General features: G+C 42.6%; 1 protein-coding gene across 1 annotated transcript; it reads right to left on the bottom strand.

Moving 5' to 3' along the window:
* Positions 1-5,791: 5,791 nt before the first annotated feature.
* PROKR1 (prokineticin receptor 1) lies at positions 5,792-15,207 on the bottom strand. Its single transcript, XM_038396629.1, has 3 exons — positions 14,980-15,207; positions 12,579-13,248; positions 5,792-7,931 (listed from the first exon to the last, which is right to left on the bottom strand). The coding sequence occupies exons 2-3, from the start codon at positions 13,064-13,066 to the stop codon at positions 7,235-7,237; spliced, it is 1,185 nt and encodes a 394-aa protein (XP_038252557.1). The 5' UTR covers positions 13,067-13,248; positions 14,980-15,207; the 3' UTR covers positions 5,792-7,234.
* Positions 15,208-16,129: the final 922 nt, after the last annotated feature.

The following is a 16,129-nucleotide window of genomic DNA, read 5'->3' as shown; positions in this document are numbered from 1 at the left end:
AGTCAGACCTCATTAATGTGTCCTTGGTTTATCCAGATGTCTGGGTATCTGGTAGACTTATAGTATGCATGAATAGTTGCCTGGTTGATGGGACACTGTGTCAAGGCTATTTTAGTCCCAGAGTTTAAACAATGTAACTTTTTTGTTCTTTCTTGTAAGGTTTAAGTTCCTTATTTTCTCTCTCTCATACACACACTTTTAACTAATCCTCAGAGTAGATCCAAAATTTTTGTTAACACCCATGAGTTGTGATAATAAAGGCAGTTTGTGATCGATGTTGCACAGCTGCATTAGTGGTGACACAAATTTTCCAGATGGTTAGAAAGAGAATCTGTCTTGTATTGGAGATTGTGTGGTCTAATCAGAACAATGAAGGCTCAATGGTATGATAGCATATTCCAGGGCCCCAGGAAGGTAGTCAGCATGACGGTGAGGTTGAGCTTAGTTTAAGGAAGTTCCCAAGGGACCACTCAAAACTGGAAGGTCAGAAAATGGTGGCAAACTCCCTGTACCAGGATTACCTAATCAAAACATATTGCAGGAGATCACAATTATAAACATTTCCTTCCATTTCTAAAATCCATCAGCTCATTATTATGCCAATCTATGATCTTACCTGACCCCATTTCAGTTATTTTATCTCAAATCCATCCAGTTTATACCATTCTTACTGCCACAAACTTTTGCTCATTTTATCAATAATTATATATAATGGGCTTTTGTTGCATTTCACCTACTTTGGATAACAGAATATAATAGGCCACTGCATAACAGAGAGAGCTGAGGGGAGTTGTGGGGGAAAAGTGGGTTTTTGAAGTGGGAGGGGAAATGGGCTGGAATGATAGACTTAAGTGGAGGAGACTTAGGTGAGTAAATGTGTGAGCGGGGGTGGATGTTGCGAGAGCTCTCTATGGATTTGTTGAATTAGTACGGAATGTGCTGGTACACGACACTCAATAGGTAGCCTTGTTCCAGGGTTTTATAGGACCAAACTTGTGTAATGGAAACAGTTTCCTCTGTTCAACTCTTTACATGTATTGGTGGAGAATGGGGGGAGTATGGAATGTGTGTGAGAAGGGTGTAGGGGAGAAGACAATATGAAGAGAACAGAAGATTAGAACATGACTGGAAGAAGGGAAAAAAAAAGGGAGATTCAAAGGGATGAATACTTGTTCTCCCACTCACCATTTTCTGAAGTGTCCTAGTTCTTCATGGGAGAGGGAAGAGGTGGTACCCTCCCGTGATACCTTATTGATCGCCCCTACCAATGTCCCAATTTTATCATTTTAAAATTTGGTCAATCCCCAGGGGAAGAATGGGGTGGGGAGGGAAGAGGGAAAGTTCCTGTAACCCCACTGCTCATTTTAGGACATCAGCTACCTCTAATTCAGTTGCTATGGAGGAAATATTTTTTCTTTCAAAGGCTCTCCACTGCAATCAGAGGTATTACTGAAGCACTGGTAGATATACCTGAGCTACCTTTCATCTAGCTAGCTTGAATAACAATAAGCTGCAGCAGTTTGGGCTAGCCCTTTGAGGGTTCTAAGTGGGCTTGTACAGCCCGGGCTGCCTTGGCTTCGTTGCTATTGTTATTTGATCTAGCTAGATCAAAGGTAACACAGGTATGTCTACATGGGCTGCAGTCACATCTCTACTGCAGTGAAGACGTACCCTAAACTAAGACCTATGTCCCCAAATTATGTCATTAAATGATAGAGTCATTGAGATACTTTGCCACCAATGGTTATCCTTAGAAGCAGTGTTTAAAAGCTACAGCACTCTAACAAGTATTCAATTCAAATACGCACTCTTCTGTGCCATCATCTTCCTTACAATTGCACCAATGGGAGAGAGAATCATTGGATATTACAGTTATCTTACATTACTTTCAGCTCACCAATCAGCACGACTGATCGCAAAGTGTTATACTAGGCACTTTTTTGCAGAGGGTACAGTAATATAAAAATGTATTACAAGTATGGCAATGTAGATAAAAACAGTGATGTGAGATACTGGACAGCTGTACTTATTTGGCATAGATTGAATTTTACTTCCACCAAATAGAGATTTCCTTAGTGTATGTAGCATGAAGACACGAGATCCAATATTACATTGTAGAAATTCACAGCCTGGCTTCTCATGGAAAAAGCAATCAGAACTATCCTTTTAAAAATCGTCTGAGTAATTTAGTTCTATTCTGGCCTGTAGAGTGTTTTGTATACAAAGAAGTATTGCTAGAAAAAACACCAACAATTTGAGCAGGGAAAGATATGATTGTGCCAGATTCTGTTCACATTTACACCATTGTAAATCAAGAGTACCTCCACTATAATAAAGGGAGTCACTACAGATTTACACCCATTGTGAATTACAACCATATTACAACAGTGTTAGCTGTTTAAAGAGTTGAATTAAATAAAAGAGACAGATGTTTGGCCAGTTGAACTTTCCAGATTTTGTGTGTCAATGTAAAGCAACGTAACTTAAGTGTATGCAAAGTTTCCAGGCTGGATCTTCAAAGGGGCTTATAGGAATAAGGCACCCAACTACACAAAGTAAAACTATTTCCCCATGGTATTTCTCCCTCCCACCCCACCCCCCACTGTTCCTCTGATATTCTTGTTAACTGCTGGAATTAGCCTACCTGCTTGTCACCATGAAAGGTTTTCCTCCTTCCCCCCCCTGCTGTTGGTGATGGCTTATCTTAAGTGATCACTCTCCTTACAGTGTGTATGATAAACCCATTGTTTCATGTTCTCTGTGTGTGTGTATATAAATCTCTCCTCTGTTTTTTCCACCAAATGCATCCGATGAAGTGAGCTGTAGCTCACGAAAGCTTATGCTCTAATAAATTTGTTAGTCTCTAAGGTGCCACAAGTACTCCTTTTCTTTTTGCGAATACAGACTAACACGGCTGCTACTCTGAAACCAACTACCACTGACTTTCAAGAGGAGTTGAGTGCCTAATGTCTTTAAGTGTAGAAGGTTGGAATGTTGTTTCTTTGGTAACACAGTTCAGTGCATCTGTCCTTGGAGCTCCAATGTCCAGTGCAGCCTGTTAATTCAGTGTACCTCGCTGTTAATCAAAGAAAGACCACAGGCACAGTTTGGTGACAAAGGCACTCAACCAGGTTTATTGCCTTCAAGGCACAGTCCTAGCATTCTGGCTCAGTGGTTAAAGGTACACTAAACATGGATGCCCAGTGGTAAGGGGTGACTCGTTACCCCAACATGTAAAGAAGCCCTAAGTAATGAAATCAGTATAAATTTGTTGTCAAGATAACTGTTTGGATTCCACACTGGTCCCATTATGGGTTAAGAACTTACTCTGTCCTACTGTAGCTACTCCACAGTAAAGGTTGAAGCTTCTGATGTAACCCAATTTTTCAACTCCATCTGCTCTGATTTATGTTAGGGATTGGATACAGAATTTGGGAGTTGGCTTTTGTGTCCTCCCCCAGCCCTGACTGACTGAATTGCACCACTTGAATAATACCTTCAAGAGCCAGGACCAGAGATTCTAAATTACCCCTCCTATGGTGTCTCCTCTTACCGGGGTAAGTATGGACACAGCTTGGATTTTCTGGAATGTTTCCAGTGCAAATATCCCAGAAAGGTGTCATTAGCAGTCTTGGTAGAAGGTTCCTGGAGCCCACTCAAAGGGGATGCACTCCTGCCAGAATTCACTGATGTTGTTGGGCCTAGTGTTCAGGTGCAGGGTGGTGTTGGTGGCCTGTGATATACAGGAGGTCAGACTAGATCAGTGATACTCAGATTGAGGCTTTTGAGCTTCAAATGGCTCTTTAATGTGTTTCCTGTGGCTCTTTGCAGCACATGACATTAAAACAGAGTGTGATTTTAATTATTAACCAATCAGGATAATAATTATACTTGCTCGGTCATTTTGCTGTGAGAATATTATATATATAAAATCCTAAATACTACCTTTGTCATTCTGTTTAAATATGAATATATAGTACTATAGTGAATGAAACAATGAATTCACTCTACTGTGGCTCTTTTGGGTAATGCTGATTGCTAATTTGGTTCCTGAACCCATTGAGGTCTGAATATCACTGGACTAGATGATCAGGTTGTTCCTTCTGGCCTTATAGTCAGATTCTATAAACATAATATGGTAGCCCTCAGGTTTTTTAGTTTGTTAGTACACAATCCCCAACCTTTCAGATTTCTATGCAGGTCTGCGAAATAAATGGATTTAATACATTTCTAACCCATTAACTGTACTCTAAAAAGTGTGTTTAATAAGTTTTCATACTAAAAGCATGTGAACATGGCTGTATAGCCCTCTATAATACTCGGACTTTAATACGTGCAGATAATTATAGGAGAATTTGAATACCTTGGGTATTTTTTGCCTTCCTCTGCAGCATGGCATGTGTCACTTGCCAGGATTATATGGGTGTCTCATTTTATCAATTCCTTGCCATTGCAGGGGCCTCAAGGATCTTGGTCCCTCCTATTCTCTCTGTGGCACACAATAGTTTAGTCTCCTCTAGGCTGTAATACTTTGGTCTAATTTTGGTTGGTGGGTTTAGTATGTTGGTGCTAGGGGGCATTAGTGGCCTGTGACACAGGAAGTCAGATTAGATGACCTTAAGCCCTTCTGGCCTTAAATTCTGTATTCTATGTTACTTCCATTAGACATAATTGTTCACATCTGTAATGGCCTGTCATCCATCTCTTGCTAGTGTCCGCTTCTGGTCAGGTGTGTCTCCACTTCTCTGTCTATGGTGACCCCTTCTGGCAGTTTCTCTGGTAGTTTCCAGTGACTCAACCCTCCAGCTGAGTGACTCACAGTCTATATGGAGCACAATTCAAACAGACCCCTTCTGGGATATTAGTCCAACAAGTCTTTAAGTGCTCCTGGCCCTGGTAGGAGGCAATATGCCCAGGGCTTCCTCCAGGATACTTTTTGCTCACTCTGGTCTGTTCTGGCCCCAGCTCTCCAGCTGGTCCTCTTAACAGTTCAGATCCCTTTCTGGGTATTTATCATTCTCTAACTGGGGGGAGACCCAGGTCCACCCATTACTCTGGGTCCCATCCCAGGGACCCTAAGAATAGCTGCCATGCACCTTCAGATCCCTCTAACTCAGTGGTTCTCAACACACGGTCTACAGGCCACTTGTGGCCCAATCGATATCCTCAGGGCAATACAGATAGTATATATATTGTGGGCCACATATGTAGCCCACAATGGTAAATAAGTTGAGAACCACGGCTCTAACTAAACTGCTTTCAGTTCCTTGGGCCACTTTCCCTTGGCCCCTGCCTTCACCAATGCATCAGCCCTACCTCAGAGCTCTTCTATGTTCACGCCTAGCAGCCAGCCAGATCTTTCTTGCTCCCCCAGACCCTCCCAGCACTGAGCTGTCTGTGGTGCTGCAGTTCTCTCTGGCCAGCAAAGAGCACCATCTGCCATCCTCTTACTCCAGCAAGGAACAGACTCTGGTCTGCACTGCAGCTCCTTTTATACTATCCTGCAACCCTCTGATTGGCTAGCCCCTTGAAGTCTTCCCCAGACTGACTGACTGCTTCCTGTGCAATCTGTCTAGGCAGCTTGGAGAATTTAGCTCAACTGCTCCTTTCCTGGGATGGTTGTGGCAGGACCCTGAGACCTCCAGCAGTGGCCTCTGGGTCTGCTCCACTCCATCCCAGCAGCACTGATCTTTGCTACCAAAATGGGATTATTGACATTTTAGTCCATTCTTTGATGTAAAAAAAATGAGTATGAAAAGCAATTTTCTTAAAAATAATTGTGAATGCTGCTCGGATTCCTACATTTATTGTTTTATTAAGTAACAGACATTTCTGTTCACTTTAAATTCACAAATATTTACAAAAGCAGTTTACTTCAAAGGGAGGCAGTATCAATCACACAAAAAAGACAAGCATTCTGCAGCTCAGTAGCAAAGCCTTGATTTCAATACATGAAAATTCATGAAGTGTAATGACTGGGGCTTAAATGAATGTACTTCACTGACATTATCTGTATAATCACAGTTACTAATTAAAAGATACACCGATCCTTGTGCTATACAAAAACTGAATGATAAAGATGGAATTAAAGAAGAACACACAGAATTCATCTGGACATGCTGCATGGTGCATGATTTTGCTACATTTACACAGATAACAAGTGAAAGTCAAACAGCAAATCAGTGACAGGTTCATAGAGGGACAGTTTCTATCTCCCTTACTCACCGTGGGTGAAATTCACCCTTTTGCAAAGGGCCAGCACAAGCCCTATACATGATATATGTCCCACTCAAACCCTATTTTAAGGGCATACTGGAATTTAAGGGATGGCTAGGCAATGTGCACAAGGGTGAATTTTAACCACTAAATAGCTCCTTACTCACAAAGTAGTCCTATTGAAATGAATGGGCCTGCTCTTGGAGTATCATGGTCATAGCATCAGCGAGGGTGACAGAATCTGGCCCTAAGCAGGCGAGAAAGAACTCCTCCGTGCCAGCGGGAAAATGGAGCCATTCCGTTTTTAGGTACACAAGAGCAAAGTAACATTCTGCATAAATGTACAAAGGGGGATGAGATCAAAGTGTTCTATACAGGATGCCACAGTAAATGACTCAGGGTCTTTGCTAGAGCAGGAAATGGTAGAAAACGGGCCTGGTGGCAAGAGGCTATGCTGTGGATCAGGAGGCTGTGTGGGGTTGAAATGACAGCAGGTTGCTAGGTGCTTAGGCACTTGAAGGAGTCCGGACATTTTGAGAGGATAAGGAGTACCATAAAGCAGTAAAGTCTTGCTTCCCAGCTTACCAAGGTGGAGAGGATGTGTGTGGGGAAGGATGCGCGCCTTAAAGGCAAGGGTTATGGGCTGGAAGAGGTCAAAGGTCACACCCAGAATTAAGGGGAAATGGAGGGAATTTTCAGCATCATTGCTAGGAGAGACGGGGGAATTTCAGACCCAGACAATACAACCTTGTTCTTATATAGCACTTGCCATTCCTAAATCACAAAGGGATTTACAAAAGAGAAGTGTCACTGTTCCAGTTTTACAGATGGGGAAACTGAGGCAAAGAGCGTTGGGACAGAAGGTCACTGGAATAGTCAGGAATAGAGCCATGGTCTACTGACTCATAGTCCAGTGTTCTCTCCATTACTAGATAGCATCACAGAAAAAGAGAATTTTCTGAGGCAACCCCTCTCCCCCCACGGAATACATATGTCATGACAATAGAACCACAAGAAATTACTTTAATTTTATGCAGTCTACCTCTTCTGTGACAGGCATCGCACTAGTTTTAATGTCTAAATCTACACTCGATTTGCTGCCATTATATGTAGATCTCCACCTAAGCAACATGATCTTCTTCAAATACTTCATGGTGTTATTCTTTACAGTTACAAAGCACATAGTGTTGATCATGCTATTGCTCATGGCAATGCACTCAACTATGTAAAAGGCTGTAAGGTAATGCTTCTCTTTCACAAAGACTGTGGGGAAAAAGTCACGGACGATTGTGAATCCATAGAATGGGGCCCAGCAGAGGACATAAACTGTTAGGATACACATAAGTACCATGACTGTTTTTCTTCTGCACCGGAGCCTCTTTCTGATCTGTTCTGTCTGGAACCCTGGGACAGTTTTAAACCAAAGCTCTCTGGAAATCTTGGCATAACACAGGGTCATTGTAATTACGGGTCCAACAAATTCAATGCCAAAGATGAAGAGGAAGTAGGATTTATAATACATTTGCTGGTCAACTGGCCAAATCTGGCCACAAAAAATTTTCTCCTGATTTTTTACTATGAATATTACAGTTTCAGTTGCAAAATATGCAGATGGTATCGCAATGAGTATGGAGACTATCCAGACCAAAGCAATTAGGAAAGTAGCTGTTTGATAATTCATTCGTGGTTTGAGTGGGTGGACAATGGCCAGATACCTACAAAAGATAAATAACACACTCAGAACAAAGTCAGGAAAGCTTATTAACTAAAGTACATTTCTGAATCCAAACAGGGTAATTTACTGGGGAGGGGACAAAAATTTTCATTGTTTTAAAAATGGAGAACTTGACAGATATTTCCTTTCTTGAGGGAAAAAGAGATGAAAATAAGTAAAAAATGAAGCAGCCTAAACTTAGGCTCCTAAATCCATAAATAAGCATCTGACTGAGTGGCTAAACTTCCAGAAGTATGGCCATCTTGTTATTGCTCAGCACTTTGAAAATCTGGCTGTCTATTTAGGTGCCTAAGTATGGATTTAGGAGCCTACATTTTAGGCTCCTGTTTTTGAAAAATCATGGCTTAACTTCCTATCAATATGGAAACATTGTTTCTTTAACCCTGATCCCAAGTTATGAGATACAGGATGAAAAGAAGCTGTAAACATCTTTTAAGGGTTAGTCGGTGACACAGATACAGTACACAGTGACTTATCTGTGTTGTTCTTAGATGGACTAGATGCACATATATTTGTGTGAGACTTGAAAGCACACAGTAATACATCCTTAGAGGACAAAGGAGGAAAATACATTCCTTGGCTGAGAAATACTTGAATGTGTAGGATTAGGGAAGGTACAATTACTACCATTCAATCTCTGTGTAAAGATATTTAAAATAATGGAAACACAAATATTTTATAAGGCAATAAAGGTTTGAATTGAAATCAGACATACCGATGCTTTTAAATATTTACATCTCAGGATGTTTTCATATAATTGATAAAGGGTTTTATATATAAATCCTGGCAGTTTACTCTAATGTGGATTTTTGTTTAGTGTGTAGCAAGAGACTATTGGTAATAGGAGCATAAATTTTCTATGACCATTTAGCTGCCATATTACTTTCCATGACAACAGCTGCTTGCACTCATCAATTATTACAAGACTGCAATCAATTTGCTGCTGCCATTTACCACGCAGCAGTTAACAAAAGCTAAGGAGAAATCTTAGTATTTTATATGCAAGATGAATCAATTGCTATTGACTCAATTAAGTTAAAAAGGCACAAGGGGCCATATTATACCACCTGTTTTCACTCTGATCTTGATGGGGAATTCTGCTTAATTGAGGGCACAATTTAGCACAAGAAGATTTGAACCTTCTTTTCCACATAAAGAACATTTTGATCAAATGTACTCACAAAAAGTGTCTACCCTCCCAAGCTATCTGTAGTTTTGTATTCCACATCAAGGTGTAACAACTGTTTAAAATAGTGCAATTTATCATTCATTAGAAGGATTTTATGCCTGTATATTATATATTATTGGATCACTCATTCATAAATAAATGAAATGTCAGTCAAGCTACTTGGGTGCCCCATCTAGGGTCAAATGCACACCTCAAAGATCTTCTTGGTACAGACAAGATCCCGTGGAATGGCAAAAGAAGTCATCCCCATACCAGTGCAATGGAACGGACAACTGTATATATTTTTATTATTAACTGAGTGCTGCTTCTCTTTTCACCAAGTGAAAAGTTCCCCATTTTAAATAAATGCCAGTAAAACAGAAGAATACACCAGCCCAGCTTCTTAGTACTGGTTGAGAAGTGTTTGGCAGAACTAAGGAGGCATAGGTACAAAGGTGACTTAAGCAACCTTCCTGTCCATCGATCCTGGGGCTTCTCTGCCCTAATACCATCTCCTTGCACATGGTAGAGCACTCTTCAGGCTGCTCTAAATTGCACTAAGTGATCATGGCTGCCATTATGAAAGCTGGAGATTGTGCAGTTACAAGAATGCTCTCGCCATTCCCCAGCCATATCCCCTGCACTGGCTGTGGCTGGGGAGTTAGTGGAACATAGGCGCAGCTGTGGCAGCTCTACATTACCTGAAAAAAAGAAAAGGAGTACTTGTGGCACCTTAGAGACTAACAAATTTATTTGAGCATAAGCTTTCGTGCTTAAGCTCAAATAAATTTGTTAGTCTCTAAGGTGCCACAAGTACTCCTTTTCTTTTTTGCGAATACAGACTAACACGGCTGCTACTCTGAAACCTCTACATTACCTGAGGATCCTTCTGTGTTAGGGGAAATCTGCCAGTGGCCAGCTAAGTTGCCTTTAGGGCAGCATTGCACCAGTTGAGTTGCACGAAACTGCCTTGACATGTCTCAGCTCATCATAATATATATGAATTATTCCCATCTAGAGTGTCCCAGGGATGCAGGATGGGCTCAAAATGTTGGCCAGAAAAAATGGAGAGGTCAACATACTGTATTGCCAAATCTCCAGAACTTTGTTCCAAAAATAAAGAATACTAAGGATATGAATGTTTCTACTTTATAGTACCTTACTGCAAAAATATTTTCCTGAAATATCTTTTTAAATAGTGCATCTTAAGCTTGCTTATCACATGATTACTCAAGCTCTCAGACAAACAGAATGTTAGCAATTTCTTCTTCTTCAGTTAACCATTTTGAGCAAAAGAGATGTGAATGAATTATAGACATTTGCCTGATCGAAGAAATAACCACAGGGGTTTTAATTGATTGCTATTGGGCAAAAGGAGCTTTTAGCAATTTTTTAAAAAAAGTCACCCTCTTACAAAAATAGAGAACACTTAGGCTTTAAAATTGAATATGGATTTATATAAACTTTGTGGCTTGGTTTTGCAATAACTTTTTAAAAATATTTTTCCAGGATCATTTTAGTAGATGGACTGGGAGAGATGCTGGAAAATCTTCTCTATGCTTTTGGCAGGCACAAGGCTTGATGACAAGTACCTCCTACTGTCTGTTTGGGAACAACTTTGTGTGAGGTGGTGGGACAGAGGAGGTGACTGAACAGGTCTGTCCAAACCATTCATTACTATCTAAGAACAATTAAATCAAATAGAAAACAGTAATAAGCTCAAAACAAAGACATAAAGCCAACTCCTGAACTGGTTCACACAGACTACACTGGAGCTATGTCAGTTTACACCAGCTGAAGAGCTGGTTAATAGGGGCTGGTTCTTCTCCTACTTAAGCCAGTGAAAAGGCTTGACCCAATTCCCACTGGAGCTAGTAGAAATACTCTCATTGATTTCAGTGGAGGCTGTATCTACACAACAGTCAGTGGAGTTAAATCAGTATTAAATTGGTATGAGAGGAGAATCAGGCCCCCAAACTGCATAACTGAGATTATAACTTAAAATGGCATAGAAAGGAAACAGGATAAATTGCAAATATTAAGGGGAAAGAACAATAATACTAATACACTGAGCTGTTGTAAGTCTTCAAAGCTAGTCATGTGGCACTGTGGTGTAGGGAATGATTTGTGTTGTGTGATCTTTCTCTTTGGAAACAATCTTTTCTGACTTGCCTTCCACGGGTCAATTGTGACAGACTTAACTTTGGTGTCAAGCTGGGTCCAGGTATCTGAGTCAGTGGTGCACAGGACCAATAAAACAAAAAATGGCAGGCAAGAGCAGTAGCCACCCAATGTGAAGTCAGTGGTTATACTTTAAAAATTCCTACAGGGAGAGAAACTCCATACAAAGGTCTCAGGGATGCAAAGTGAAGCAAATTGTGTGGCATCTGGGCATTGTGAGGCACCCCTGGTCTCAGAACTGAATTTGCAGAGGCTCCTTTAATGGAACTAGGGCTTAAACTAGGTGTCATTTTCATAACGGCTTGAAAAATGAAAGAGTCTCTGGTTTGATGTCCGCATGGGTTCCTGTAGGACCTTGATATAGTCCTTTGCCTGGGAAAATATTTGGTGCCAACCATGGAAATAAATAAATAGGAGAGGAAAGGGAGTTATTGATGATTTAGACCCAGAGAGAAGATTTTTGGATGCCTAAAGCTTAGCACCTAATTCTATATTTAAATGTCCAGCTTAGTGCTGCCAAGTGCTTGCTGAGTCAGGGGAGGGTTCTCAATAGGGCTGGCTGGAAAACAAGAATTCTGGTTCATAACATTTTTTGAAGTGCTGCCATTCATTTTCTTTCCACATCAGAATGAAAACTAGATGTTTCAAAATACTTTATAGGAGAGACCAAGACCCCACATAGCCAAAAGCCCAGTGATCACCAGGTGAGTACCCTAACCAGTGGACTACAGAGTAAGTCTCTCTCTGGCCCAATGAATATATAATTATGTATGAAAAGTGGAACAGCTTCAACAGAGGAGACTGAGAGAAAGTGACTGTATAGATCAGTGGCTAGGGCTCTCACCTTGGATATGGAAGATCCAGGTTTAAGTCCCCTGCTTTAAATCAGGTAGAGCAGGGACTTGAACTTGGGTCTCTCACATGAGTGCCCTAAGGAGTAGGCTTTTGGCAATTCTGGGATGGTTCTGTTCTCCAAAATTCCATCCTGGACCTGAGGAAGTTTTCCTAAAAATTGACAAAAAAAACCCAAAACATTCCCAACATTTCATCAAAGAATTCCTGACCTCTGCTTAGCACCTCCCAGGATCAAGCTTTTAAGTGGCCTGATTTCTACAAATCTGCTGGACATCAACAGGGCCCATAGGTGCTCAGCACCTCTAAACATTAAGCCACTTATTTAGGTGGCACCAACAGTTGAAAATCTCGGCCATTGAGAGGGACAGGGATCCCTGGTTTCCTCTCCCTGTATAAATCAAACCATCCATTTCCCCTGCTTACCTGTCTACGGCTATAGCCAGGAGAGCATTGGTAGAGACATACAGGGAGACGGTACGTAAGTAATTGACAGAGCCACAGAGCACATGGCCGTGCTCCCAGGACAGCTGCCGCACAACATAGTAGTCCATCTCAAAGGGACAGCAGACAATGGCCACGATGAAGTCTGAGATGGCCAGGTTGGCAATCAGCAGGTTGGTGAGGTTGCGCAGCTTCTTGTAGCGGGCCAGGGCAGCGATGAAGATAAAGTTGCCAATTCCACAGACCAGCATGATGCCGATAAGTGCCACCCCAATCACAATCTTGGCTGCGAAGAAGGTGCGGGTCTTGGTCACATCATCCTCACTGTCCAGGGGCAAGTCGTAATCGCTGTAACTAAAATTGAATGGGAAGGAGAAATTTCGGAAGGAGGTGAAGTCCCCACTGTGGAGGTTGTAGATGGCAGCTAAATTGATGGCGGTAGTGGAGGTGTTGCGCTCTTCCTGCCTCATGGTGGTGTCTCCGCTCTTTCCACACAGTCAACTGTGCTGGGCCCCGGGATCTTGTTAATATCACCCAAAGAGTGGGAGAGGAGGTGGCAGGAGAGCTTGCCTGATGCTTTCCTCAAGGAGCAAGTCACCTTCTCCTCCTCCTCATCGCTGTGAGGCTGAAGAGCAACAGCAACATTTGCCACCTTTTTATGGAGACAAAAAAGAAGGAAACGTATATAGAGAACAAAAGGTGAAAAAAATTGCTGAGCTGTAGCGAGAGTGTCTTCTCTTCTTTAGCATTGCCTCCCTTTCCTCCGGTGATCTGCAGCTGCATGTACAGATCTGCATGGGGAGACAGTGCTCTGGTAGGAAAGATTTCTTTGTGATTATTGTCAAATCCTGTGAACTCTGACCACACATTGGATTTTGATCCTAATTCAGCAGCAGCGTTTTATTTACTAGGCAGTTGCATTTGCACAGACTGAAGTGACATGTGACAGACTGTGAAATTCATGTCCAACCTCCACTAGCCTCTCTGCCCGCAGGCTGTCATGTAGCTGAGTGAGTATGAGAAGTTAGGACATGGCACCTTAGTTTGTTGCGAAACACCTGATGTACCTTTGGATACAGAGGCTTTGTAGTCTGCCTAGGGGTTTCTGAAGGGCAGCATTACAGGGCAGAGAAGAGGAAGAACTGCCTCATAGCACCTAAATACATTAGCTAATTAAATAAGAATCTCCAGGGATGCATGAGGGGTGGAGTAGCCAGAAAATTTCTTTTGGGCAACATTTAATTGAGTACATCGTGCCAAATCCTCAGCTAGTATAAATTGGTGCAGCTCTGCTGAAATCATGAGCACCTCACCAATTTACACCAGCTGACGTTATTGCTCGGTGGAGCTGATCAGAAAGGTCTAATACAGGGGTCCCCAACGCGGTGCCCGTGGCCGCAGTTGTGTGCGCCCGCAGGACACCGCGCCACAGAAATGCCGCCGGTGAACGCAACCACCTGAGAACCGCCTGCTCGCGAGAGTCTGTTGGGAATAGCAATGTACTATCAGAAAGGTTGGGGACCACTGGTCTAATACATGGACAAATGTATCTCTAAGAGTGAGGACCCTCTTCAACAAAGAGGGACTTTATATGAAAAGGAACATCTTTCTGACTTGGAGAACAAATGTTCAGAATTGTTGAAAGGGAGGGAAACCCCCTCCATCTCTTTTCTTGTCATTTCTACAAAAGATACCGAAGGAACTTCCAATAATTCTGTACATTTTGAAATGCATCACATGCAAACAACCCCCTCAGCTCCCATGCCCATGTGTGCTTTATGCACCAGAATGCTAACAGAGATGTCTCCTAGCATCCTCTTAACTGACCGCTAGAAGTGATCCAGCCCTCCAATTACTTATAGTTAGAGGTTCAAAGTGGCACATAGTACTGGGATGAAATTGGCAGAAGCTGCTGCTTCATTGCATTAAAGCACCAAGACCCCACAATGTCAAATGTCATCAAGCAGGCCCTACTTTGACTGCAGAGGACAATCTGCAGAGCGGAGCTGTCCTCCTGAGCTGCATTTTCCACAACACTGGCCACAGGCTGCGGGGCACAGATGCTGATGGGTTTGTGAGAGAAACTCTCATGCAAAACTTTCATTTCCAATTGCACTTGGACTAAAAGAGTTGCAAAATGACACGCGCCATCTAGAAGAGCAAAGAAACTAGATTATAATTTCAAACATCCAACCACATCATACAATGCTGCACCCAGCCACCTGGCAACTGTGCAAATTCAACCCCCTTGACCCCCACACAAGAAACAATCCAGGTGCACCTGAACAACATGCTTTACAGAGAAAGTGATGTTACATATTTCAAACAGTTTTCCTGCGAAGAGGAACTCCTAAAACAAGACAACACAGCAACAACTGACTACCTGTGATAAGGTTCATCTTCATCATGTTCTCTGATGCTCTGGGGGTTGCCTCCAGGATCACTCCCTGTTGCAGTCACTGGAACTCAGGTAGGATCAGTAAGAACGCAGCTGAGAGATTTAAATAAATGACACTTTATTGCCAGAGCTGGAATAGCATGTCAGCCCCAGAGCTCAACAAGGAGCAGAACTCCTTTGTCTGTGTGCCTGCATCTAAAGCCTTTTCTCAGTGGGAGGCACCTTGATGCTGGCCGTGCATATGTAATTTTAAAGATGCAGTACACAATACCACATGACAGCCCCTATTTTACTTTAAGGCTCCCCTACTGAACTGAACACACTCAGTGTCCTTGTCACCAAGCTTGTAATAGGAATGTCTGCTGCCGTCCTGGTCACTGCATGCGGTTTGATCTTTGTTTGTATTGGTCAGTGAGGCCAGCAAGCTGGATTCAGGCCCTATATTGGCAGGGGACCCTCGAAAGACATATCAAAACTAAGACCTTCCTAACCAATTTCCTAGACATGGGACGCGGTATTGAGTTGAGTGCTAAGCATTGCTGGGACACAGCAATAGCAGAATAGCTCTTTCAGTAGCTGTTCCCCCTGCTTGCAGTCAAGTAGCCCTGCAGCAGGAGTGTGCCCTTGTTATGAGTCAACAGTGTGCCCTTGTTGCCAAGAAGGCTAATGACATATTGGCTATATAAGCAGGAGCAGCTCCAGGCACCAGCGTTCCAAGCAGGTGCTTGCGGCGGCAGTTCGAAAGGGACGGCTGTTCCTCCGGCCATGGCAGCAATTCGGCGGCAGCAGATCGGCGGCAGCTTCTCCCCTTTGCTGTCCACGGCGGCAGGTTTTTTCACTGCTTGGGGAGGCCAAAACTGTAGAGCCAGCCCTGTGTATAAGGAGGGGCATTGCCAGCTGATCGAGGGATGTGATTATTACCCTCTATTCGACATTGGTGAGGCCTCATCTGGAGTACTGGGTCCAGTTTTGGGCCCCACACTACAAGAAGGATGTGGAAAAATTGGAAAGAGTCCAGCAGAGGGCAATGAAAATGATTGGGGGCTAGAGCACATGACTTATGAGGAGAGGCTGAGGGAACTGGGATTGTTTAGTCTGCAGAAGAGAAGAATGGGGGGATTTGATAGCTGCTTTC

Source organism: Dermochelys coriacea, chromosome 3 (genome assembly GCF_009764565.3).
Source record: "Dermochelys coriacea isolate rDerCor1 chromosome 3, rDerCor1.pri.v4, whole genome shotgun sequence".
Lineage (NCBI taxonomy): Eukaryota > Metazoa > Chordata > Testudines > Dermochelyidae > Dermochelys > Dermochelys coriacea.
This window is presented reverse-complemented; position numbering and strand designations above follow the sequence as displayed.